The sequence below is a fragment of the Podarcis erhardii genome (assembly GCF_964252035.2).
Source record: "Podarcis erhardii genome assembly, chromosome: 17".
NCBI classification, from domain to species: domain Eukaryota; kingdom Metazoa; phylum Chordata; class Lepidosauria; order Squamata; family Lacertidae; genus Podarcis; species Podarcis erhardii.
In genome coordinates, this window is record NC_138515.1 from 8721182 (window position 1) to 8747818 (window position 26637).

The window sequence follows — 26637 nt, forward strand, 5'->3', positions numbered from 1 at the left end:
GCAACAGGACACCGTGACAGAAACCAGAGTGTACAGAAAGATGGAGTGGACTTGTTCTCCATTGCTGCAGAGAGTGGGTCTTGGGCCAGAGGGCTGGAATTGTCAGGAGGCAGAATCTGGCCAAACATTATGAGAAACTGCCCAACCACAAGAGTCTTCTGACAGTAAAGGTAAAGGACCCCTGGATGGTTAAGTCCACTCAAAGGTGACTATGGCGAGGTATCATCTCGCTTTCAGGCCAAGAGAGCCAGCTTTTGTCCACAGACAGCTTTCTGGGTCATGTGGTCAGCAGGACTAAAGTACTTCCAGCACAGAAATGCCATTTACCTTCCCGCCGCAGCAGTACTTATTTATCTACTTGCACTGGTGTGCTTTTGAACTGCTAGAATGGCAGGAGCTGGGACAGAGCAATGGGAGATCACCTCATTGTGGGGATTTGAACCGCCGACCTTCCGATTGGCAAGCCCAAGAGGCTCAGTGGTTTGGACCACAGCGACACCTGCGTCCCACCTTCTGACAGTAGAGTGGACAGGCTCTCCTTCCCTAGAGGTATTCTAGCAGAAGCTAGATGGCCGTCTGTCAGGGATGCCTTCATTGCATCCTAGCTGGCAGAGAGTTGGACTTGTTGGTCTCCAAAGTCCGTTCCAAATCTAGGGCAGTAATGGGTAGGGTTGGGGAATGGCAGGGATTGAGGGGGAAACCTGCAAAGACCTCACAGGGCAAGCCGACAGAATGACTCAGTGGGTGGGACAGGGCCAGTGATGAGGCCCTAAGCTACTGAAGGTAATGAGCCCTTTAAATGTCCAGCTGTCCTTTGTCAACAACAAATTGTTGCTGCTTTTTGTGTTGAATATATGCTATATGGTAATTTATGGACCTAATTGGTATCTAAAACCATTTGCACATGTTGCACATGAAAGCCAGTGTGGTGTAGTGGTTAAGAGCAGTGGACTCGTTATCTGGTGAACTGGGTTTGCTTCCCTGCTCCTCCACATGGAGCTGCTGGGTGACCTTGGGCTGGTCACACATCTCCGAAGTCTCTCAGCCTCACTCACCTCACAGGGTGTTTGCTGTGGGGGAGGAAGGGAAAGGAGATTGTTAGCTGCTTTGAAACTCCTTAAGGGGAATGAAAAGCGAGGTATCAAGTCCAAACTACTACTACTACTATTACTACTACTCTTCTTCTTCTTCTTCTTCTTCTTCTTCTTCTTCTTCTTCTTCTTCTTCTTCTTCTTCTTCTTCTTCTTCCCATGCAACCAGTCCACGCAGAATGTAGGCACTCTGTATATAGAAATGAGCAAACCAGTGATATTTTAGGGAGTAGGCTAGCAGGCGGGGCCCATGACTTCCATCATAGGAGCCTACACAACACACAACACTGTTGCTGTATGTAGGTTTTATTTGATTTTTATCTTATATTTTGGAAATGTACATCCAGGTTTCTTCCCTTTAAATTTTTTTGGCCCCCCCCAAGAGAGTGGAGCCCTAAGCTATAGCTTGTTTAGCTTATAGCCTAAGTCAATTCGGCACAGGGGTGGGACTCAGCTTAGGGAAGCCCTGAGCAGCTGCTTCCGCTTGCAAAGCTACTCCCCGCACAGCCCCAAAATTGACTCTGAAAAAAATATGGAATATGCAGAAATGGCGAAACTTACTGGAAGAATAAGAAATCAAGATAACATTTTTTTTAAAAAATAAAAGAATAGAAACAATTTTTTGAATATTTACAGATAAATCATTAACAGATAAAAATACTGGCAGGTTTACTGTAATGACCTGCAGTTACATAAGAGTATATATATTTAAAGAAGATGAATAAAGGAGCAAATTAAGTTAATCTGGATATGCAGAAGATATTAAAAACAACTTTAAGGAACCGCAGAAAGAGGGGGAAGGAAGTCAAGTTTTGAAATGTCAAAATGATTGCAAAATTAGTGAAATGTATAAAATTAGTGAAATGTACAAACTTGAAAAGTATAAATAAATAAATGAAGAAAGAAAATTGGCCCGGGGGAGGGGGTAGGTGGGTCAAGACATCTCTAGAGAAGTATGCTACTTGGCAAGCCAAAATGTTTGCCTCCTTACAGCAGCTAGGATTTTGTTAGCCCAGAAATTGGCAAATGAGTGAATAAGGAGGACTGGCAATTAAAAATGACAGAATATGCAGAGTAAGCAGGTCTAAGAAGTGAAATAAGAGAACAGGAAGATCAAGTATATAAAGAGGAATGGAAAAATATTTTTGTGGAGTATCTGGAAAACAACTGTAAGCACGTGAAAACGTTTGTAGGGTCAAGGTAAATTCAACAGTTATAACACATAACAAAGGAATCATAAAGGAATGAGGGAGTTAGATGGATAGCCAAGAATATGTGGGATAGGTGGGAAAATTAAAGGAACCAGGGAAGGGGAAGAAGGGAAGTAGTAAATGACTGGTTTATTTTAAAGAAAGATGTGAATGGGGACAGGTTTATTTTAATGTGAATGTGACCAAACTGCGGGAGGCAGTGGAAGACAGGAGTGCCTGGCATGCTCTGGTCCATGGGGTCACGAAGAGTCGGACACGACTAAACGACTAAACAACAACAACGTTGAAAAATATAAAGTGGTTTTTTTAAAAGTTTGCCCTGGTGGGACGATTGCCTTAGCACGACATTGAACTCCTCCCATAATATTACAGGAAGGAAGTCTAAAGATGTAGCAATGGGGCAGGGTTGTTGATGTTTTTTGAAGGCATAAATAAGACATACTGTTTGCCTCCACGCTGAGGGCCACAATCTCTCCTCCTCCCTCTCTCACTGCAGAAAGATGTATTTCATTCTAGCATTTCAACACAGCACCCTCATGTGGGACGTTACTCTATGTGCAGCTATGCACAACTGCCGGGAACGCGGCACCCAGCCCACATCTCAAGAATCTCTGGCTTCCCCGGAAAGGCCCTCCTACATGCTGCTGATTCGCAATGACGCGCAACAGACCACTTTGCAACTCCTCCCCTCGCTGCCGTGGGTTGGCTGCAAGACTGCATGGAGTGGGGTAGAGATATGCAGAGAATGTGCGGAATCCCCAAGCCCAAAACAGCTGCAGAGGGCAGCCTTCTCCTCAGATCCTGGGCTGGGCTTCCTGCCTCTGAAGCAGCTTTCCAGACTACAGCCCTCCTAGGTCACCCATGGGCGGAAGAGCTGGTTGGTTGGAGTGGCAGAAACCGAGAGTGTTTGCATGCAATGTTTGCAGGAGCTTTGCTAGGCAGCAGATGAGCCCTTAAGCCGCTCCTTTTGTGCTTCAGTTATTTTCAATTTGCCTCTCCCTCCCGCTAGAATTTGTACTATGCGCTGGGGTCCTTCAGCCATTCTGGACGTCTGTTTAGGTCACGATGAAGCAGGTTCTTGCCTAGGAAAGCTCAGCCGGTGTGGGAGGTTGTCATTTTTCAAGGCACATACAGAGCGGCTGCCTCGGGCGGCAGAAGCACTAGAGGCAGCACCCCACCTGCCCTGCAGATTCTGCCACTGCCAGGATGCCCCCACTGTCGCCACATTTTGAGGAGAGGGCGCAGTGTTGCTGATATTTCCCCCCGGGTGGAAAAGACAAATAGCGAGGCCTTGTGGAACACCTCTTTCATGCCATGTTTTGGGAGAAGAGCGTGTTCAAGGGGTGGCACATTCTTGCCTCGCCTCAGGTGGCTAAATGGGCTGCCCCTGGGTGAATCTTTGGCATGATTCACATGCTCACCCATCTGGAAACCCTATGTGTCTAGTGGAGCATGGCTTGCACATGTATTCGTCTATTTGCTGTGGAACTGACAGAGTGAGCACTACACAGGGCCATCTTAAGCATATCCGGCACCATGGTGCAAAGATCCCTCTGGCACCCCACCCCCTGTTTCCCAGAGTTGTCAACCTTTTCCCAAGCCTCTGCAGGAATCGGCCTCCTACCATGGGGGCTTGGGAAGGAAGCTGCACGTCTGCCAGCCATATAGTTGGTGGGACGCGGCTTCCATCCTATGCCTCTGCGGGGATCGCTCTCCTCCCGAGGAGACTTGCGAGGCAAGCTGCACGCCCACCAGCCATATGGTTGACAGGGCGCAGCTGGCGGGCATGCGGGAGGGAAAGGGGAGGCCGCTGGCAAAGCCGTGCAGCTCCCCCACTTGCTGAGGTGCCCCGAGAGGCTGGCGCCCTGGCGCAACGCGCCAGTAAGCCCAATGGGAAAGACGGCTTTGGCACTACATGCATTATGTTCAGCTCCCGTAATCATTGAGGTTTTTTCCCTTTAGGCCAAAGGATCATAAGGATCCGATTTCTGTGGGTCATGCAGGCACTTTGCATCCCTCATGATTTCATACACATACACACCCATGTTGTCAAAAACGCACCATCACCCATGGGATTTGGAGATACATGAGTCCTTTGTCTTAAAGCAGTGTGATATCCCTATGGACTGAAAGTAACTGCCACAGTTATATGGTGTGAGAGGTAAATTAAGTTTACTCCTTTCAATTTATTTATTTTTAAAGACATCTCAGATGCTGCCTTATGTGTGAATGGCCTACAAAAATTCAAATGCAACACGCTGGCTAATAACTGTTAGTGAATATATAATCGGTTATGATGTCATTCAAAATATCCGGGATAGTTCAACTGTTTTGGAATAATTATCAATGAAATATTCATACTAGTGGGGATCATGCTAGTGGATCCCCACTAATATGAATATTTAATTGATAATTCTTTGCTGATGAAGATTTTATTCCGAAACAGTTGAACTTTTCCGGATATACTGTGGTTTTGAGACTTTTGTGAGATGTCTTCCTTTGAGAGACGGCTTGGCATTCCTCGCCATTCATTGATTTGTTTGATTCTTTGTTTGACTCTGATACATATCACAACTTGTAGTTACTTGTATATTTTGTGAGATGTGTTGTATGATATATACATCATTTTGAAGTGGCTTATTCGTATATTTTGAATGACATAATAACCAATTCACTAACAGTTATTAGCCAGCGTGTTGTGTTTGCATTTTTGTAGATTGTTACATTTTGCAACACAGGGGTTTGTGTTTGTTCAGATTATGTGTGAATGGTGCATAAATAACATCTACTCATAGTAGCCGCCCCATTATATCTCATTTGGCTTTAAACCAGAATGGTTTGGAGTCTTGGGGCCAATAGGCCATCCTGCACTCACCCTAGAAATACTATTTTGTCCACAACTCTCTGTACCCTGAAATGTCAAAACCTTCATCAGCTAGCCCTGGGGGTATCAAATAAAGCATTGGGGGGCAGGGGAAGCTTTGGTGGGGAGAGACCCCAGCAGACACCCAGCAAAAACAAACAGACCCAATTCCCCAAGCCTTGTTGGACCTTAGAGGTATTGGGGCAGAGGGGCCCACTTATAGATGGCAGCATGACCCATATACACACCCGTCTTCTCAGGGGCCATGACATCCAGTGCTGTTTATTTCTGATTTGGTGCCCGCCTGCTTGCTTTCTGCTCATACAAGGTGTGGCAGTTGTCACTTGCAATGAGGCATCTCTGACTCTCAGATGAGACTGAGGAAATAATTTGCCTCCATTTTTTGTGCCCAGGCCCCCAGAGTGGGGTCTTCTCTAGCTTCACATTTCCATGATGATTATGGGGGTTCTGACAGCTGTTACCTCAAGGCTCACCAGCAGAAGAGTTCCACACAGACTTTTGATTTACACAGAACTCATCTGTCCGGTGAAGGTTTCTGTGTGCCTTAAGAGGCAGCCCCTTCTAATGGAATCTGCGCCCACTTGGAAGACAAAACTTCACAGGTCTTGAACCTTTTCTTCCCTGGGACGGACATTATCTGAGGCAAAGAAGCCATGTCAAGAAGACCTGGCAGCATTGGCACATCTGAATTACTCATAGGTACCAAGCCTTAAATTCTTGGACAGGTTTGTCAACAAACCTGAGAAGTGGGGAAAGGATGACTTCATCCTGTTTCATGTTGTGGGGAAAAGACTCCTGAGAACCAGAGCCTGCAAGAGCAAATCTGGGAGTGGCAGGTAGGAACATTTCCTATTCTGGTGCTTCTTCCTGGCAAACCAGAGACCAGCAGTGGGAATGCAACAGGCATGGGGACCAAATGGAGACCTCTGGGCCTCTCTGTCCTGCCCATGGGACAGGCTATGCCACCTCTCTAGACCACAGCGGTGGCTTGCAAGAGGGCAGGGTGGGGTAAGGGGGCAGCAGTGAGGTTGGGCAAGCTCCCAGACGATCCAAGTGTCTCTGTTTTCCAGGGGCAGACCCAGATATACAGAAGCTGTTTTGGTTCTGTTTTGATCCCGGAATGTCCCACTTTTCCTTAGGACGTCCCTGTTTTCCTTGGAGAAATGTTGTGTGTATGGAGTTATGCAACCCCCAAGCCAAGGAGATAAGTAGTTTTTCAACCTTTAGAAGACATCTGAAGGCAGCCCTGTATAGGGAAGGTGTTTTTTAAAAAAACATTTAATGTTTGATTATTATTTATATGTCAGAAGACACCCAGAGTGACTGGGGCAACCCAGTCAGATGGGCAGGGTATAACTAATAAATTATTATTATTATTAGTAGTAGTAGTAGTAGTAGTAGTAGTAGTATGGAATAGGATGGAGAAATGTTGGAGGGTACGAGTTCCCCTGACCTTGCTGCTGCAACCTTGTCCCTACCCATCTGATGAACACTGCAGTAGCACTATTGAGAGGAAACTGCTGCCTCTTTCCCCTGCAATCGACACAAGATAATATCCCCAAGACAACTATCTGTAAACAAACAATAGACATCCATGCAAATGGCAAAAGTAGTTTCTCTCCCAAATAGATTTTATCTTAAACAATAGCAAACGCAGTAAATAAAGAGTTCACTTGTAATATAATACAGTGGGACCTCAGTTTACATATGCTTCAGGTTACAGACTCCACTAACTCAGAAATAGTACCTCAGGTTAAGAACTTTGCTTCAGGATGAGAACAGAAATCGTGCCCCCGCGGCGCAGCAGCAGCAGGAGGCCCCATTAGCTAAAGTGGTGCTTCAGGTTAAGAACAGTTTCAGGTTAAGAACGGACCTCCAGAACTAATTAAGTACTTAACCCGAGGTACCACTGTAACTGGTTTGGTGCTCAATTTCCTCTCTTTCCAAAATGGATTTTATCTTGAACAATTGCAGACACAGTAATAAAGAGTCCACTTGTGATATAAAAAAGGTAAAGGTAAAGGACCCCTGGACAGTCAAAGGCGACTATGGGGTGTGGCACTCATCTTGTTTTCAGGCCAAAGGAGCTGGCATTTGTCCACAGACAGTTTTCCGGGTCATGTGGCCAGCATGACTAAACTGCTTCTGGTGCAACGGGACACCGTGACAGAAGCCAGAGCGCACAAACATGCTGTTTACCATCTTGTCACAGCGGTACTTATTTATCTACTTGCGTTGGTATGCTTTCGAACTGCTAGGTTGGCAGGAACTAGGACAGAGCAACAGGAGCTCACCCCTTCATGGGGATTCAAACCACCAACTTTCTGATTGGCAAGCCCAAGAGGCTCAGTGGTTTAGACCACAGTGCCACCCACAGCCCTACTTGTGATATACCAGTGGTTAAGTGCTCGGGTGTCAGTCCGGTAATCCGACATTTTGTCACTAAGGAGCTTAGTCATCAAGCTTTATAGTAAATAATGTGCAAGAGAAGACAGTATGTAAACAACTTAAAGCAGGAGCATATCTGTCCCCATCTGCATGTTTCCATCAGGAGGAGCATAGAAAGAGGACAATGTCCCTTAGTTTGTTAAACCTCCTTCCCCTTGTAGCAGGAGACCCCCCCTTCATTACAATGTAATGCACAAGCACCACACACACATACACACGCACACACACACCTACACCTCCCACCTCCCCGAGCCTGGAGATGTCCCTTCTAGTGGGGCACCCCCTAAAAAGCCTTCCGTAAATAAGGCTGAAGCCCCCCGAGGCAGCACCCACATGGCTGTCGGGACCTGCGTTCGACCGAGCGACTCCTCCGACGTGATTAACGACCTGAGCCTTTGATAAGGCTCCAAGCACATTCCCATTAGAGTTTCAAAGCAGCAGAAGTGACGAGATTTATGAGCTACATGCTAAGAGTTTTATTACTAAGCTACGCAGACAGAAAATAAATACATCCTCTCTCTGTGAAAGCAGAGAGCAACTGCAAAAACAAAGGAACAGGAAACAGTAACATCACATCCGTCTTCCGTGAGACTTCCAACAGTCTGGAATGTCTCTGGAATGTAAAACAGAGTCCTGTGACTCCAAGCAGCTGCACAGTGATAAGAACAGAAACTAACATCCTCCCCCTTTCTGTGAACACCACTGGGCAGGGTGTTAGTACAATCTCAGTACAAACCCAGTTTCTGTACATAGGTACAGTGTTGATCCTTCAGAACAACCTTGGGCAATAAATCAGCAGGAATTTCATTACCCGGCATGTAGGACACTGTTATTAGTCCTTTCTGAACACATTCCCTAGCATGTTGCAGCTTCAATTGCAAGTGCTTCATGCTTTGCTGACTTCCACTGCAGGTGGAGAAGCATTGGTGCCAATTTCCGGCTAGAGATCTCGCCGAGATCTCATGGAGAGTGAGAGATCTTGTGAGGCTTCAGCAAGGTTTCGTGAGAGCTCGCCCTAAGTTAGCAGAGGGGGCAGCGGCGGGTGGCAGTGCCAGCCGAGGTGAATGGTGGGGTGGCAGAGATGGGGTGATCAGTGCTGCAGAGAGGGGTGGAACTTTCCATTTTGCCTCAAGCGGTGAAACAGCATGTCCTAACCAGGAAGATTGTCTGTGAGTTGATGAATGTGGGGAGGTGGGAAAAGATTCCCACCCTATAGATAGACAATTTGCATTCTTAAGGAACCACACTATTTGCTATATGGTTGTGTATACTTACTGCCACTCCAGAGCTGTTCTTCCGAGAAATTTATCTCAGTCTCTTTCTGCAACTACTGTGGGAATTCCAGGGGTTTTCAGTTTCAGCCTTGGTCAGGTCAGATATGAAGAAGAAGAAGAAGAAGAAGAAGAAGAAGAAGAAGAAGAAGAAGAAGAAGAAGAAGAAGAATAGTAGTAGTAGTAGTAGTAGTAGTTTGGACTTGATACCTCGCCTTTCATTCCCCTTCAGGAGTCTCAAAGCAGCTAACAATCTCCTTTTCCTTCCTCCCCCACAGCAAACACCCTGTGAGGTGAGTGAGGCCGAGAGACTTCAGAGAAGTGTGACCAGCCCAAGGTCACCCAGCAGCTGCATGTGGAGGAGCGGGAAATCAAACCCAGTTCACCAGATTACAAGTCCACTGCTCTTAACCACTACACCACACTGGCTTTCATGTGCAACATGTGCAAATGGTTTTAGATACCAATTAGGTCCATAAATTACCATATAGGATATATTCAACACAAAAAGCAGCAACAATTTGCTGTTGACAAAGGACAAAGGGGTTTTCAGTTTCAGCCTTGGTCAGGTCAGATATGAAGAAGAAGAAGAAGAAGAAGAAGAAGAAGAAGAAGAAGAAGAAGAGGAAGAAGAAGAAGAAGAAGAAGAAGAAGAAGAAGAAGACGACGACGACGATGACCAGTGGGGCCTACTTCCTTTTCCCACACTCAGTGTGGTGTTTTTTTTCTGAGAGTACTCACGGGTACGCAGTACAGGACAGTTTCTTTCTTTAAAAAAGAAATCAAAAGTGTGGCACTTACTCTAGCAACTTCAAAGTGAGTACTGGCACCTTCTTTCTAGAAGAAAAACACAGCCCACACTTGTTTAAACCAAGCAAATAAAATTCCATAAATGTGCCTCAAAGACATCCAGTAGGATTTGTTTGTTTAATTTATTGCAATTGTATCCCACCTTTTCCTCCCAGGGGTTCTAGGTGGTCTCATGTCCCCCCCACTCATTTAACCCCGACAACAACCCTGTAAGGTAGGTTGGGCTGAAAGACAGGTGCTGGTCTAAGATCACCTAGGGAGGGTCATGGTCCAGGACGGATTTGAACTTGGTCTCTCCCAGATCCTAGCACGACACTCTTCACCACGACTCCACAGTGGCACTCGAAGCACTGAGCATGCTTTTCTGTCAGAGCCCTGGTGGTGAGCATGGTGCGTCTCCGGGTCAGGGGCAGCAAGCCGGTTTGCCCCAACCACAACATTGCGTCAGTACTTTCCTTCTCTTTAAGAGAAACCACCAAACATTCATGTGTACTGGAGAAAATAAAAAGACATACTGCCTTTGTCTGGGATATGACGCAAGTTTAGTCCTCTCTCTCCCTCTTTCTTTCTTTCTTTCTTTCTTTTCACATTTATACGTTTCACTAGTTTTATACATTTCACCAATTTTAGTTTTTTCACATTTATACGTTTCACTAGTTTTATACCTTTCACCAATTTTACATTCATTTTGACATTTCAAAACTTCTTCTGCGGTTCCTTAAATTTATTTTTGACACCTTCTGCATATCCAAATTAACTTAATTTGCTCCTTTATTCACCTTCTTTAAATATATACTCTTATGAAACTGCAGGTTGCTACAATAATCCTGCCAATGTTTTTATCTGTTTATGATTTTTCTGTAAATAGTCAATAAACCATTTCCATTCTTTTATTTTTTTTAAAAAATGCTATCTTGATTTCTTATTCTTCCTTAAGCTTTGCCATTTCTGCATATTCCATAAGTTTCTGTATCCATTCTTCCTTTGCTGGGACTTCTGCTTCTTTCCAAAGTTTAGTCCTTTCTCAGCAGACTGCAGATCATTCACACCCTCCCAGGTTTTGTTTTTTTGTCACATCAGCAGAGTGTGACAAAACCTTGGGAACTGGCATTTTGATGTCATGACTTCAGAGGCACATTTAGGGCAACGCGACCGCACTGGGCACCAAGCCTAGTGGGCAGTGCAGGGCGTCAGATCTATGATGTAGTGAAATGAGCAGAACAGAAGGTGGGGGGTGCCAAATTTTGGCTTCGCACAGGGCGCCGCTGAAATTTGAAATACCGAAGTCCACCTCTGGTGACTCCGACCTTGAACAGAGCTTCTGCAGTGAAACCTCTCTTTTTCCCTTTTTCCTTTTCTGAAGGAAGAAGAAAAGAGAAGCAAAACACTCACAGGTATGGAGGTTCCACTACTGCCTCTTCCTAGAGGCGAGTTTTTGACACGTGTGATGGCATGTTCAGTAGGTGAGCCCAATGGCACAGCAGTGTGTGTGTGTAGAGGGGCTGTTGCCGTGGGTGCAAAATTAGAGAGGAGCCCCACAAAATTTCAAAAGAAAAACGATCCAGTTTGAGGGGTTACAGGCGGTGTAAAAAATCGGTGAAATAAATAATAATAAAATTAACGCTTGGCGCTGTTCCATCCCCAGCTTCCCTCTCCCTGCCGGGAAAACCCTTTCTCACCCCCATCACCATCCAGACTTGACAGGAACCACCGGTTAGGGGGCACAATATTTGCCTTGCCCTGGAGGTGAAAGTTGCAGGCGTCCCTTTTCTTTGAACAAGTATGTCAAAAGGAAAACTTTTATTTTTGGAAACAAGGCACCTCCTAGTGTCCAGAAGTGCTTTTTGCAACATATAGTTTTGGCTGCTTGGCTTTGGACGCTTGACTGGCTTAAGATGCAGCTAGGTTGTTTCTTCCCCACCTCCTTTGCTCAGCTTAAAGCTGGATTTCTGGAAAATGCATCAGCATTCAGCGTCTCCTAAGAAAACCCTGAATAGATATAGGACTGATACGGATTGCAACTAACATTGTTGTGTGTAAACCATTTCCCAAACCAGTGATGGGACTTCACTGGATGTAAACTGCCCTAGAGACACGGATTTTATCCCTACGGATGTTTTTGGAGGAAAAGCAGATTTTGGTGGCACAAAATGACCCCCCCCCCAAACAGTACGTTTACTTTTTCAGTTTTCACTGAGTTTTTGAGCTCTAGTTTCCCCTTCTGCTCCTGTTTCATCGCCATCACCCCCTTCCCACTGCCCTGGATCTCTTTTTCCCCAGGTGATCCCAGCCAAGCAGGGATTATATGTAGGGAAGGTGGTGATATCATGGCACTATGTAGCCAATCCGATTTGGCTATGTGACAAGGCAGTTGAAAGCAAATGAAACCAATCTTTCGCTTTGCTCTAAAATGATGTGGGGCCTCAGCTGATGCCAACTCCTGGAAAATCCTTGGAAGGTTTCTCCAGCCCTGTTGCAAGAGCTCATCCCTACTTCCATTTGCCCCACAATTTCTTAGGCACAGGAAACCTTCCCCAGGAAAACCCGCCGTTTGCTGCTAAAGCAGAACAAATCTCAATCTCTGGGGAAACCCAACGTACGTTTGTACTGATTCAACAGCAAAGAGTGGGTTTTCCCAGGGAAAGTGGAATGACAAAAGCAAAACTGCTCAGACCTGTGCCTGGAAATCAAGGGACATATGTTTTCAGTATGTCAGAGACCAGGCTGAGGAGTACGGCTCTGATGAGGAATGGTGGGAGCCTCCCCCTCCCCCTGACCAGGATCCTGAAGCTGCCCAGGAGCAGTGGAGCAGTATAGATCTGGAACAGTGGTTTGCAGAGGGGCATAGTTCTGAAGGCAAAAGTTGGGAAGAACTGGGGGGGGGGGGTGAACAGCAAGGTGAAGAAGAACTGGAAGAGAGAGAGCTAACAGACTCTCTCTCTCGCTGGAAAGTGTCCAGCCTATCAGTCCAAGGTCACACAGAGCAGATAAGGTGGCTACATAAAAAGCACAGTGGTTGTGAGATCAGGTTTCAAGGCACAGAAGTGACTAGCGGGGAAGTGGGTGGAAACCTTAACTGGGAGCACCTTTGTTCCGAGAATGGATGCTTTGTTCTTTTGCTGTGATCATTAAAAACTCTTTAAATGGTGAGAGACTCTTTTTGCTTTGTTCTGTTTATCTACGGCCAAGGGGGGGTGTAGGAAGCCGAGTCCCCAAAGCCTCACACGGTACAGCAACAAAATTCCACGTTCCCACAGGCCCTCCAGGAATGGTTCTGAGTTGATGGGAGTTCCCAGTGCTTGAGCTCAGGACCTTGTCTCTTGAAATTGAGCCGGTGCATCAGCATCATTGTTTTCATGGCAGGCTGAAAAGACGTTTGGTCCCAAGCACACCAGCACAAATGCTCTCACCAGGCACAAGACCCACTCAGAGTCGTACAACAACCTGGCTGCCACATCAAATGTGGACTCTGATGTTTTTGAACTCCATCTGAAAAGAACCACCAAAATGGGAAAGGACTCCAAGAAAGTAAGATTCCAGTTGATCCGGGCCAATGTCCAGGACTCAGGCCAGCACTGTGCATCCCAGAGGCCCTTGAAGCATCTGCAAAGCTTGGCTGAAGAATGAACAAAATTCAGTCAATTTATGCAGATTCCCCAAGGCCAGTTGGAGATTCAGTGCATTGACGGGTTAATGTGAACAACACCCCCTCCCAAGAAAATCCAGCTCTTTATGCCTATAAAGAAATAATTTAAGACCTTCTGATGGAAAGGGGGCAGGAGTCCTGATGGCCCTCCGCACACAGTTTATCCATTTGTACCCCACATCCCCGCCCCACAGCCTTGTACATGCCGAAAAACTGCAAGCTCTTAACATATATATCTCAAAACCGACAAACCAGAATTATATTTGCATGGTAAAAGAAAAGTTGAGGCATTGCATAGCTCAATGGCAGACACTGGATTATACAGGCATGCCGAAACAAGCCTGGCAGAAAGACACAAACTATTGATTCTCAGCTTCAAATTGAACAAGGTGTCATCAGATCCCTGCATTTGAACCTGGATCTCTACTGATCGTGCAGGAAAAGGGGGAGGCAGAGGAGGGTCCGAGTCAAATAGCAAAGGAGATGCAGGGGTGAAAGGTATGGAGCCGCTCTCTGTTCATGGCTCACTTCTCTCACCAGTCTTTGTCTTCCAGGAGAATGAGCCTGCCCCCTGGCCAGATTCTGACACTGGAAGTGAGCCTGGCTAAGAGAAAACAATGCAGGGAGGCAAGTGGTGTGCTCAGAGAGGTGCAGTTTCTTCCCCCTTCACTCTTTTACGCTGTGTCCACACTAGGGCATTCATGTGTACATTGGGCTGCTGTTTCTGTGTGTACAATTGTGTATCTTTGTCCTCACACAAGTGCTTTCACTTTTATGCCTTTATTGCTTGATGGGCTATACAGTGGACCCTCGAGTTACATGACCTTTGGGTAATGTAACTTTCGGGTTGCGAACGCGGCAAACCCAGAAGTGTATTCTTTTGTCGCGTGTGAATGCGCAGAAGCGCTCTATTATGCCATGCAGAAGCAGTGCCTCTACTTGCGGATTTTCGGGGTACGTACGGACCCCTGGAACGAATTACATTTGTATCCAAATGATCCACTGTATTCGCAAGAAGAAGAAGGTGGTTTGCAATTTGTAGGGTTGCCATATTTCAAAAAGTGAAAATCCGGACACAAAAGTTTGGCCAAGACCTTTTTAAAGCAATTTACACCCGGACATTATACTGCTTCTAACTGCAGTATTCCGGCTATGTCTGGGAAATTCCAGACGTATGGCAACCCTAGCAATTTGGGATCATCCACATTTTCCTGGCCACTTTCCCTCAGAGAAAACCGGGGCGGTTAAGCGCTCAGTTGGAACAAACGGTAATCGGGTTTTTACAAACGGGGCAAGTGGAAAACCTCTCGGACCCGTGCTTTCTAGACATGGGAGAAGTGAAGCGTGAACAAGCCCACATCCTTTCTATATAGCTGGGGGAAATCCAGATTTAAAAACCCACATCTCTGCTATAGTGATATGAAAATAAGGTAAAGGTAAAGGGACCCCTGACCATTAGGTCCAGTCATGGCTGACTCTGAGGTTGCGGCGCTCATCTCGCTTTATTGGCCAAGGGAGCCGGCGTACAGCTTCCAGGTCTTGTGGCCAGCATGACTAAGCCGCTTCTGGCAAACCAGAGCAGCGCACGGAAACGCTGTTTACCTTCCTGCTGGAGCGGTACCTATTTATCTACTTGCACTGGTGTGCTTTCGAACTGCTAGGTTGACAGGAGCAGGGACCGAGCAATGGGAGCTCACCCCGTTGCGGGGATTCGAACCGCCGACCTTCTGATCGGCAAGTTCTAGGCTCTGTGGTTTAACCCACAGCACCACCCGCGTCCCTTGTGATATGAAAATACTGGGGGGCAAATCGGATGGGAGGAGAAATGGTTCATCTCAGAAGAGAAGGGAAAGCAGCCGTTGCGGATGAAAGCTGCAGCCAGAAAGCAGAGCCAGGGCTTGTGGAATGGATGCCATCTCAGGCGGGGATGAAAGGGTGGCGATGGCTGCGTAGCGTTGGAAACTAAGCCGAGAGGAAGGCACAGGAGGTTGTAGCAAAGCTCCCTGTGGGCTCCAGCTGAAGGATCCACCAGAGTGATGTGTAGGAAGGTCCACTTTGGAGAGACTTCCAGGGCTGTCCTGGGAGAGGAGAGTTTCCACTACGGAGATGCGCCAGCTTTGCATTTTCGGACGCGAAGGGAAGCGGGCTAGGTCTCGTCCCCATTCTCAGCCCTGTCCACCCACACTGGCCCCGAGGTGGGCTTCTGCTGTGCATTGGACGGTTTCCCAGCATATCCCAGCATCTGGCCAACAGCACGGAGGAGCTGGTCGTGGTCCCTCTCCATCCCAGACAGGCGGCGCTCCTGCAAAGGGGACATTGGAGAAACAGTTGGCTTGTGTATCTTTCTCGCCCTGATCTGGCCACAGTGATCCATGCAACGGTCACCTCCAGGCTTGATTACTGAAACTCGCTCTACGCAGAGCTGCCCTTGAAGCTGACCCAGAAACTCCAGCGGGTGCAGAATGCCCCAGCGAGGCTCCTTACGGGGTCCTTGCCGTGGGATCACATTCATCCCGTGCTTTACCAGCTGCACTGGCTCCCGGTGGAGTGCATGGTCAGGCTTAAGGTGCTGGTTTTGACCTTTAAAGCCCTATGTGGCCTAGGACTCACATACCTACGGGACCGCCTCTCTTGGTATGCCCTGCAGAGGACCTTAAGGTCCACAAATAACAACACTTTGGAGGTCCCGAGCCGCAAGGAGGTTAGACTGGTCTCAACTAGGACCAGGGCCTTTTCAGTACTGGCCCCGACATGGTGGAACGCTCTGTCACAAGAGATTAGGGCCCTGCAGGACTTGATATCTTTCCGCAGGGCTTTAAAGATAGAGCTGTTCCACCTGGCCTTTGGTTTGGACTCAGTCTGACTCTTATGTTTCCCTCCCCCTTATGATTTTGATCTATGGGCTACTGTTAAAATGAGGCTGCATTTTAAATTATCTTTTAACCTGTATTTTAAATTGGTTTATATATTTATTTAATTGTAATTTTACTAGTGTTAGCTGCCCTGAGCCTGGCTCTGGCCCGGGAGGGCAAGGTATAAATAAAAATTTATTATTATTTATTATTATTAAACCCCAGCACCTCTCACTGTACAAATCAAGCAGTGGGCAAGCGGGGGCCACCGAACCCCCCAGTGAATCAATTGTCTAACTTCAGCATATCTATGTGCAGTAAAACAATCAGGTGGGCGTTTTGCAGCTGGTCCAGCGACTCACACCTTACTGCAATGAAATGGGCCTGTGTGCTGAAATATATCTTCTAAATGAGATACGGATGCTTTACTCTTTCTGAGCCATTAAAAAATAATAATTAAAGATTTCTTAGTTTACAAAAATACATGCACTGTCTCTTTTCTCAAGTTGTGTTTTCTACAGATCAGTTTCATTTGTTGTGAGACATTAGTGTTGCATACAGTGTTAGGTTAGGAAGAAAAGAGGGGGGAATGGTGAGTGGGTTGGGTTGGGGTGGCAATGCTTGTCTTCTTCTGTGGGGTTTTGTGTCAGCGTCACTTGTGTGGGTTCTCTTACTATTCGTTTGTTGTACAGTGGTGCCCCGCAAGACGAATGCCTCGCAAGATGGAAAACTCGCTAGACGAAAGAGTTTTCCATTTTGGAGGTGCTTCGCAAAACGAATTTCCTATGGGCTTGCTTCGCAAGACGAAAATGTCTTGTGAGTTCCTGCGGTTCCCCCCCTTCCCCCCCTTTTTCTAAGCCGCTAAGCCGCTTATCCGCTAAGCCGATAAGCCGCTAAAAGCCGCTAAACCGCTAAAAGCGCTAATCCGCTAAGCCGTCAATGGGCTTGCTTCGCAAGACGAAAAAACCGCTAGACGAAGAGAATCGCGGAACGGATTCTTTTCGTCTTGCGAGGCACCACTGTATTTCCTTGGTGGTGAGAGAGGTTGGGTGTAGCCTAGAGTGTGGTTGGTTGTCTTTGGTTGGCTGTAGTGAGACTTGTTTTTGTGTGAGAGTGGGGTGTGTGTGTGCGGGTGTGTTTGGATCAGGTTAGCCAGATTGATTCATATGCTGTCGACAGATTCTTGTTATTGTCTTGCTGGGCTGTGTATGGAATAAAGGGGAACCCTACCGGGGTAAAGGCATCTTCTATTTGTCCCCGTTTCAGTTTCAGTAAATTTGATAAATGCAATTGTAAATTTTTTTATACTCTGAAGCATTTCTTCATTTTTTGGATTTTTTTACCAATTCTTTTTCTTTTATTTGTTTATTTATTTCCCTTATTTTTCTTAATTCTCCCCATTTGCTGTATTCTGTAGCCTCTCATAAACGCTTTACTCACATCCCAAATTATTTTCCTATCTGTATCTTGGTTCTCATTTAATTCAAAGAATTCTTTCAAGATTTCTTTCACTTTACTTACTCTTTGTTCATGTAGATTGCTACAGGATTGTGATCTGATATCGATCTAGTTAATTTTTCCGCTTTATTGAGATTCAACATCAATTTTTTAGATACCCAAATTGCATCAATTCGTCCACCTGATATATGTGCTTCAGAGTAATGTGTTATTATTCCGCCTGGCCTTTGGCTTGGAACCAATTTGATTCCCTCCCTCTCTTTCTTTTTTCCTTTCCTTCTCCTCTTGCAATGAGGCTACATTTTAATATTTTAATGTTTCAGTATTTTAATTTTGTTTTTAAGTTGTAATCATTCAACTTGTTTTTATTATTGCTTGTAAGCCGCTCTGAGCCCGGCCTTGGCTGGGGAGGGTGGGGTATAAATTATTATTATTATTATTATTATTATTATTATTATTATTATTATTATATCCTTTACCCTGGGGTTTTTTGTTCTCCAAGCATCGTAAAGATTTAAATTTTCAATTAAATCAAAAAAGGAGAGTGGGAGTTTACCTGAATTGGATATTTTGGTTAGTTTTTCTAATAAGGCTGTTTTCCCACACTATTTGATACCATTGGTACATGTCTGGCTAAGATGTTTCTGGCTGCTGAGAGAAGGTGGGTTATGAGCTCTTTATGATGTGAGTGGGCATTATTATCTTGGAAGATGTTTAGTTCCTGAGCCTTTGTTGAGCAATTCCCCTGAGTGGCTCCCCATTTTCTCCTGCCCCTACCCCTTGACCACCAGGTTAAATAGCTACAGAGAGCCCTTACCAGATTCTTGGTCTTCTCCTCACTAGCTCGAAGCTTCTCATGATCCTTCTTCCAGCTGGTCTCTACACTAGTCACCCTGCAACAGAAGAGGATCCAGTATAATCTAGCGAACTCAAGCTGCAAGACCTGGTTTCAACCTCCTCAGTCCTTACCATAGGTACGCTGGCTGCCTTTGGACAAGTCACTGTCTCTCAGCCCAAGGCCTCACAAGGCTTACAAAGGACATAAGAAAGAGATGCAAAACTCTTCTCACACTAAGATACACTAAACCACTGGGGAACATTTTTTACTCCACTTCCTCATCGGACTTGGAACTTCAAAGAACCTTATAAGGAGCTGCTAAATTGAAGATTTCCGCCACCTCTTCATTCTGGCAGGGGGTTCTAATGCAAAACCCATTCTTTAAACCTTGTTCAAAAGCAGATGAAAAATTCTTCATTTTAGCAGTGGATCTGATGTGGTTTGCATGGAATCCTGCCGACCTGAGCAGGATTTAACTCATCAGCTGACCTTCTTTCAACCAAGTCACTTGGCACAAGTGGTTTGTGTCCTAGCAACTACCTACTGGACTCCCAAGATTCAGGGCAGCTGCCCTTGGTCAGCTTGGTTCTGGCTCCAGAAAACATCCTCTTCGTCTTGCTTCCTAGCAGGGGACATGGGCCAGGACAGTGCCTCATGAAGTAGGACATTAATAAAAGGTAAAGGGACCCCTGACCATTAGGTCCAGTCGTGACCGACTCTGGGGTTGCAGCACTCATCTGGCTTTACTGGCTGAGGGAGCCAGCGTACAGCTTCTGGGTCATGTGGCCAGCATGGCTAAGCCGCTTCTGGTGAACCGGAACAGTGCACGGAAACACCATTTACCTTCCCACCAGAGTGGTACCTATTTATCTACTTGCACTTTGATGTGCTTTCGAACTGCTAGGTTGGCAGGAGCAGGGACCGAGCAACGGGAGCTCACCCCGTCACAGGGATTCGAACTACCAACCTTCAGATCGGCAAGTCCTAGGCTCTGTGGTTTAGACCACAGCACCACCTGCGTCCCTTAGGACATTAATAGACAGGACAATAAACTGTTTTTATATGCAACAGCAGCAGCAAGAGTATTGTTGGCACAGAAATGGAAACCAAGAAGAACTACCGACCAAAGAAGAATGGCAGACAAAATTAATGGACTATGCAGAATTGGATAGGATGACAGGAAGGATTTGAAACCTGCAGGACAGAGATTCTCAGATGACTGGAGTAAATATATGAATTATTTGAAAAGTAATTGTAATCGACAGATTAAGCTAGTAGGATTGCAAGAAGTTTTGTAAGGAGGACTATGCGAAATATTGCAGAGAAAACTATGATAAGAATTATTAGTGAAGGAGCATTAAATGTAATACTGAAAATAATGAAATGCAGATTAAGTGATAAAGACTGGAAAATCTTCAGATGCAGTTGATGGAAGTCCAAAACATTGTATAAGATAAGAAAGCATGTTATGTGATTTTTGGAAATTATTTGTAAAAATCAATAAAAATGTTTTTTAAAAAGATAGTGCCTCGTGACTAGGCACTCAAATCAGGGACAGACTGAAAAGCTTCCAGGAGCCAAGGCACCAGAGCTAAGGTGACCATGCAGGTCTTTAGAGGATCTTGTGGGATCCCTCACCTGGTGCTTAGCTGCACAAGGCAGCTCTCGGTCTCCTCCAGCCTCTTGCAGAGAGCCTCTTCCCGCTCCTGGAACTTGGTCTGCTCCTCTAGCAGCATTTGGTTCTGGGTCGTCAGTCTTTCCAGCTGCTCTTCGAAGAGTTGTTGTTTCTCCCTCGCTGTGGTCAGCTCCATCTGTAGCTCTTCCATCTGCTTCCCATACTGTGGGGGTGAACAAGGCTAGTAGTTAGAGCAGCCAGGGGCTTGAAGCAGTGAAACCTCTCTCTCCCGGGTGGCCTTGCACAGGGTCAATGGGGCAGAAGCAAGGTCATAGCCGTGGCAAGGGGCCCAGAGGCAGGAATCCCGCCGCTAAAGCATCGGGCTTATTCACACCTAACTTTTGCCCCACTCTTTCCAGGCAGAGGTCTGCACTTAAAAGCTCTGTGTCCTAGCATGGTGTTTTTGTTTTGTTTTCTGCCCAGAGTTTTGCCTGTGAAAACCTACCCTTTAGCACTCAATCGTAGCAAAAGTCAATGTGGATTTTCTGCAGATGGCTGTTTGCTCCGATTGAGCTTTAAAGAGTGGGTTTTCATGGAGAAAGCTCTAGGGCAAAAAAACACGGACCGTGCTTGGAAAGAGCTGGGGAAAGGTAAGTGTGGATAAGCCCTGAGAGATCCGTTCTGGGTTCAAATCCTGCCTGGGCCATCAGCCTGTTAGGAGGCATTCCCAGTCCTCCACCATCACCTCTTATAGCCTAGGAATGACATTAACAGGCCTGCTTCCTAAGTCTAAGCATTACAGAAGCATCCGAAGGTCCTGAATCTTCCCACTATCCCATTCTCTTCCTCAAGTCTGCAAAATGATGGGATGCCAAGCATGAAACAGGATTATAGTGGAGGGGGACTCTACCTTAAGTAGCTGTGTACTGGAACAAAAGACTGCCTCCAGGTGACATAATTCATACCTTTCTAGACATGGCAGGGCACCAGTCTATAGGGTGGAAGCCCCCTCTAAACTACCCAAACATCATTGCCCAGAACAACATTTTTTTGAGAAATCACAACTAACTCAAGTCAATAGTGGACTGCCGTTCTGGTCCCAGAATGCAAAGTGCTACTAGCGCGTACACTCAGGAGTTGGGGTGTCTGGGTTTGATATTCCGAGTGGAAGTGATTCTCCCACCTGTTCCAGGGGCTGCATGGCATAGAGGCTGCTTTGCTGGGCAGCTGCTTCTTCAGAGTGCCTCAGCCAAGGCACAGTGGGCTTCCGGGGCAGTGATGCAGATGGGTGGAGCTTCGGATACCCCTAGAACACAATCAACATTATTATTACTATGCAATAATTTTTATTAAATTTTCTGTTTTACAGTTTCAAATAAACATTTTACAAACTTTAAGATACCCAGTGACTTCCCTTCTTCTCTTTCTGTGGTTCATTTTACCTGCATATTTTACTAGGTAAAGGACCCCTGGGTGGTTAGTGTGGGAATGTTCTGGGGTGCAGGAGAGGATATATTGACTAATTATATCCTTATCCAACTTGTACTAACAAGTTCCCAAAATATCAGCAGAGTTTATAGACATTCCCCTTTAAGTTCGCAACGGTAACGCTTGCACAGGTTCGCTAGAACCTCTATAATAATTACTCTGGTAATTTCCCCTTTGTTCCCTCTTAAAATACAAGACACGACACAGTCTTTATAAAAGTATAAAAGAGTTTACTCACGTTCTGTTCACAATATGATCCCAGAAGGTAGGCAGGCTTAAAAAGGTTACATGCACTTAGAATCTATCTTGTAGCAAGATAGTACTGTCCTCTCTTGGATGGGAGCCAAGAGGGCATGTTGCTCCTTCAGAAGATGAAGATGGCAGAGAGGCAAGAGGCAAGAGGCAAGAGAGGCTGCCTGCCCTGTGCTTTTATCATTACCTGCACAGGTGAGGCCACACCCACCTCTGGTCACATGCGGAGGAAGTCCGTCCCCAGGAAGTTTACCTGCTTGCTGGACAGACATCCCTCCCCATGTTCTAACATGTACACTCTAGGAATGTTGTCATTGACTGCTCCTGTGTTTACATCCCACATACCCCTTCTCAGGCAATACAACATACACAAAACATAAACAACTTTATTCAACCACCCAGAGTCCCAGCTTGACACGTAGATTCTGGAAACTCTCTCTTGGTAGGGGTTTCGTCAGGATGTCAGCAGTCATCTCTTGGGTGCTGCAGTAGGATAGTTCCACAAGTCCATCCTGGATCATCTGGCGTATGTAGTGGTATTTAACCCCAATGTGTTTTGTTCTGGCCAGGAACTTCTCACTCTGCGTCAGCTTCAGGCAACTTTGATTGTCCTCTAGCAAGCTGACAGGCCCTTTTCTCACCAACCCAAAGTCCTTTATGAGTTGATCAAGCCAGGCGATCTCTCTGCAGGCTTCTGTTGCTGCAACGTATTCTGATTCTGTGGAAGATAATGCTACACAGCTCTGTTTATAACTGCCCCATGAAACAGGTCCATCACCAAACATGAAAACATGACCACTTGTTGATTTATAATCAGCATTATCCCCAGCCCAATCCGCATCAGTATACCCAACCAACTTAGGGTCTCTGACGGCTGGTAACCTTAATTTACAATTCATGGTACCCTTCAAATATCGCACCACCCTCTTTACACCTGCCCAATCATGCTCAGTGGGAGAATTCACTTTTCTGCTAAGAATCCCCACAGCATTTGCTAAGTCAGGTCTACATGTGGTAACTAAATACAAAAGTTTACCAATCGCCGACCTGTAGTCATTGTTGTCTGGCAACTGCTTCGAATCCTGCTGATTCTTCAGGAAGTCAGTAGCCATCGGTGTAGCAACTGGATGTGCGTCTTGCATCTGCATGTGCTCAATTAGCTCGTGGATCTTCTGTCTTTGGCTGAGAAGAAATGAGCCGTCCTCTTCTCTTTCCACCTGGATCCCGAGGTAGTACTGGACATCTCCTAGCTCCTTGACCTCCACCTCTTTGCTAAGGTGTTTTACTATCTGTGTATAGTCTTTCTCACTTGCTGTGGCAATAATCAGGTCATCAACAAAAGCTAAGATATATGAGAATTGTCCATTATTTGACTTACTGTACAAGCACTTGTCAGCGTCGCCTTGCTTGTACCCAAGTTGCGTCAGCATTTTATGCAACTTCTGGTTCCAGGCTCTAGCAGCCTGTTTAAGTCCATAAAGTCCTTTCTGCAGTTTGCACACTAAATGTGCCTCATGTGGTTTCACAAAACCTTTGGGCTGTTTCATATAGATTTCTTCAGAAATCTGCCCGTGTAGAAAAGCGGTAGCAATGTCTATGTGTTTCACTCTCATTTTCTTGGAGGCTGCAATGCTCAAAAGCATTCTTACGCTGCTGTACCTCACGGTTGGTGCAAAAACTTCATCATAGTCTTCACCAAAACACTGTGAAAATCCCTGTGCTACAAGTCTAGCTTTGTAGCGCTGCACTTCTCCTTCTGACCCCTTCTTAACCTTGAAAACCCATTTACTGCCAATGGCCTTCTTACCGGGAGGCAGCTCAGTGAGTGTCCAGGTCTTGTTCTGATGCAGTGCATCCATCTCCTCCTGCGCGGCCTTCCTCCAGAGACTGGCTTCTGCAGCTGGCATCTCCTGTATCTCTTCCCAAGTGGAAGGTTCTTGTGGAAACGCCAACCCTGCAAAGTAGGACAACCGTAATGGTGGGACACCTTTGTTGGTTCTGGACGAGCGCCTGACCTCTGGTTCTGCGACCGCATCAGCTTCCTCATCCTCCTCCAACGCAGGCATGTCCCCATCTGAGTCCTCATCTTCGTCTCTGGTGCCGCCAGGGTTCTGGTCCTCTGTGTCGCCTGTAGGGGGTGCTGTAACACTCGAAGGCAGATTAGTACTTTGTGGGGTCTCAAAAGGGAAATATACAAATTCTTGAGTCCTTTCTGACTCATCGGAAGAATCCACAACAGTGTTCTTAGTGTCTACTTTTCCATATTCATCAAAATAAACCGCATGGTATGCATTTGTCTTACCAGTTTGTAAGTCCATAATTCTATATCCTTTGCCTCCAGAGGCGTATCCCACCAGGATACCTGCTTTTGCCCTGGAGTCAAGCTTGTGTCTGTGTTCCTTGGGCACGTGGAAGTAACACGGACTTCCAAACACACGTATGTGCGACAGATTGGGAGCTTTCCCATGCCAAAGTTCAAATGGTGTGCGCTCTGCACCTTTAGTTGGCAGTCTATTCTGCAAATAGACCGATGTGTACACTCCTTCGGCCCACAGCTTCTGTGGCAAACATGCATCCTTTAGCATGCACCTTGTCATGTCCATAATGGACCTAAACTTTCTCTCAGCTATGGCATTCTGCTGTGGTGTGTAAGGAATTGTGGTTACATGTGCAATTCCTTCCTTGGCCAGGAGAGCCTGCATTTCATTTGAGCAGTACTCACCTCCATTGTCGCTCATTAGCACAGCTGGAGCTCTCTGGAATTTGTTCTTGACCATGGCAATGTATTCCTGGAGCTTGTCCACTGTCTCACTCTTCTCTTTGAGGAAATATACAACACAAAATCTTGAAAAGTCATCCAGAAATATTAAAATATATCTATTCTTTCCCAGTGAGGGAACACTCATGGGTCCACATATGTCAGTGTGCACTATGTCAAGCACTTTGTTGCTTCTTTGTTCTGCACAACGTGGAAATGAAGGTTTTACAGCCTTCTCAGTAATACAGCTTATGCACTTTGCTGGAGCTTTGTTGCTCTGCTTTACCTGCAAACCTCTTACAAGATCTCTTTTCTGTAGATCCAGGATGACGTTGGTGTCTCTATGTCCAAGCCTTCTGTGCCATAGGTCCAGATCTGCTTCATCCTTCTGGCTGGAATGTGCCACTTTTGCAGACTGATTCTCTGAAAAATCAAGCTCATATACACCATTGATTAGCTCTGCTTGAGCAAACACTTTGCCATTTCTAGTCACTTTACATTCTCCATTTCCAAATGTGATCTGGAAACCTTTCTTGTCCAGTGTGGACACGCTGATTAAATTGCAGCTCAGCTCTGGTACATACAAAACTCTAGAGATTGTGTTCTCAATGCATTCATTGTTTATATTGCATTTCAGACTCATGGAACCTGCACCTTTTGCTTTAACAATGTTCCCATCTGCAATTTCAATTTCAGATCCTTCTTCATCATTTATCTCATTAAAATAGTCCTTTTTATATGAAAAATGTGAGCTGGCACCTGAATCTAAAATCCATTTATTACGTTTATTCTCACGATTCTGGACAGTTAAATTCCTTTCTTGCAGTAGCCATGTGCATTCACATTTCCCCTTCTTTTCTCCTTTTGGCTGAAAGGGGTGGGGTTTCTTGGCTTTAGGAGCCCTGCAATTCTTTGCAATGTGTCCTTCTTTGTTACAATTGAAACAAATCACTTTCTTAGGCATCTCTTTGGACTTTGTAAATTGCCTAGATGCATAACTACTGTCTTTGCTTCTAGCATTTCTCACTGGAGATTCAGCTCTATCTCTGCATTCTTCTTTTAAATAACCAATCAAGTCTTTAAAAGTCAGACCTTGTCTATGATCCATCAAACTTACAAATGCGCTAAAGCGTGGTCCAAGTGATGATAACAAAAATGCTATCTTTGTATCTTCATCAAAAGCTTTGGGAGTCAAATCAATTCTCTGAATAATCTCAGTGAACTTGTTGATGTGCTCTGTGAATTCCTCTTTTGAATTCATCCTCACTCTGGTTAATTTACACACCAAGTTTCTGAAGCAGTTTATGCTAGATTCTCCATACACGCGCTCAATATCTCTTAAGATCTGAGATGCATCATCTGTACTATTTATTAATGATAGCTGCTCATCACGAAGTCCACTCAAAATTATGTGTCTAGCTTCGCTGTTCATGCGTTTCCAAGCACTTATCTTGGCTAAAGCTTCCTCAGACGATCCCGTAGGTTGAGGGTTTAAAGCTTCCAAAATGTGCTTATAATCTAAACATGCTATCAAGCGCTGCTTCCAGTGTATGAAATTGTGTTCATTCAGCACAGGCATTCCTAGCTTTGCATCACTATCAAAAGCTGCTCTAGCCATCTTAAAATCCAAAAATTTGAAAATTCTTCAAAATTTCAAAATTTCTCAAAATTTTAAAATCAAAATCTCAAAAATCTCAAAATTCAAAACAAATCTTCACTGCCTTGGGTCACTGTGAACTCTGAGGGAAGGGGGGGGGGTGCTTAATCCCCACTGCACAATGGAACAAAGGACCATGTGCTTACCAGGAAGTTAACTCAGAAAAATACTACTCAACTCAAAATCACAATCCAACGCAATCCTTCAAAGATACGCAGAAATATGCAATACTGGGGCCAATAACCCTTTGTGGGAATGTTCTGGGGTGCAGGAGAGGATATATTGACTAATTATATCCTTATCCAACTTGTACTAACAAGTTCCCAAAATATCAGCAGAGTTTATAGACATTCCCCTT

The 26637-nt window shown here is 45.5% G+C and overlaps 1 protein-coding gene across 4 annotated transcripts in view; it reads right to left on the minus strand.

Annotated features, from left to right (window-relative positions):
- Nucleotides 1-11500: 11500 nt before the first annotated feature.
- The window catches only part of RASAL3 (RAS protein activator like 3), a 65055-nt gene continuing 49918 nt past the window's right edge, over nt 11501-26637 (minus strand). For all 4 annotated transcript variants that reach the window (XM_081844828.1, XM_081844829.1, XM_081844831.1 and 1 more), the window contains 4 exons: nt 21308-21430; nt 20148-20347; nt 18489-18564; nt 11501-15663 (listed from right to left, as the gene is read on the minus strand). In XM_081844828.1, coding sequence (XP_081700954.1) covers nt 15508-15663; nt 18489-18564; nt 20148-20347; nt 21308-21430 — 555 coding nt within the window. In that variant the 3' untranslated portion in view covers nt 11501-15507. The remainder of the gene's footprint in view (nt 15664-18488; nt 18565-20147; nt 20348-21307; nt 21431-26637) is intronic.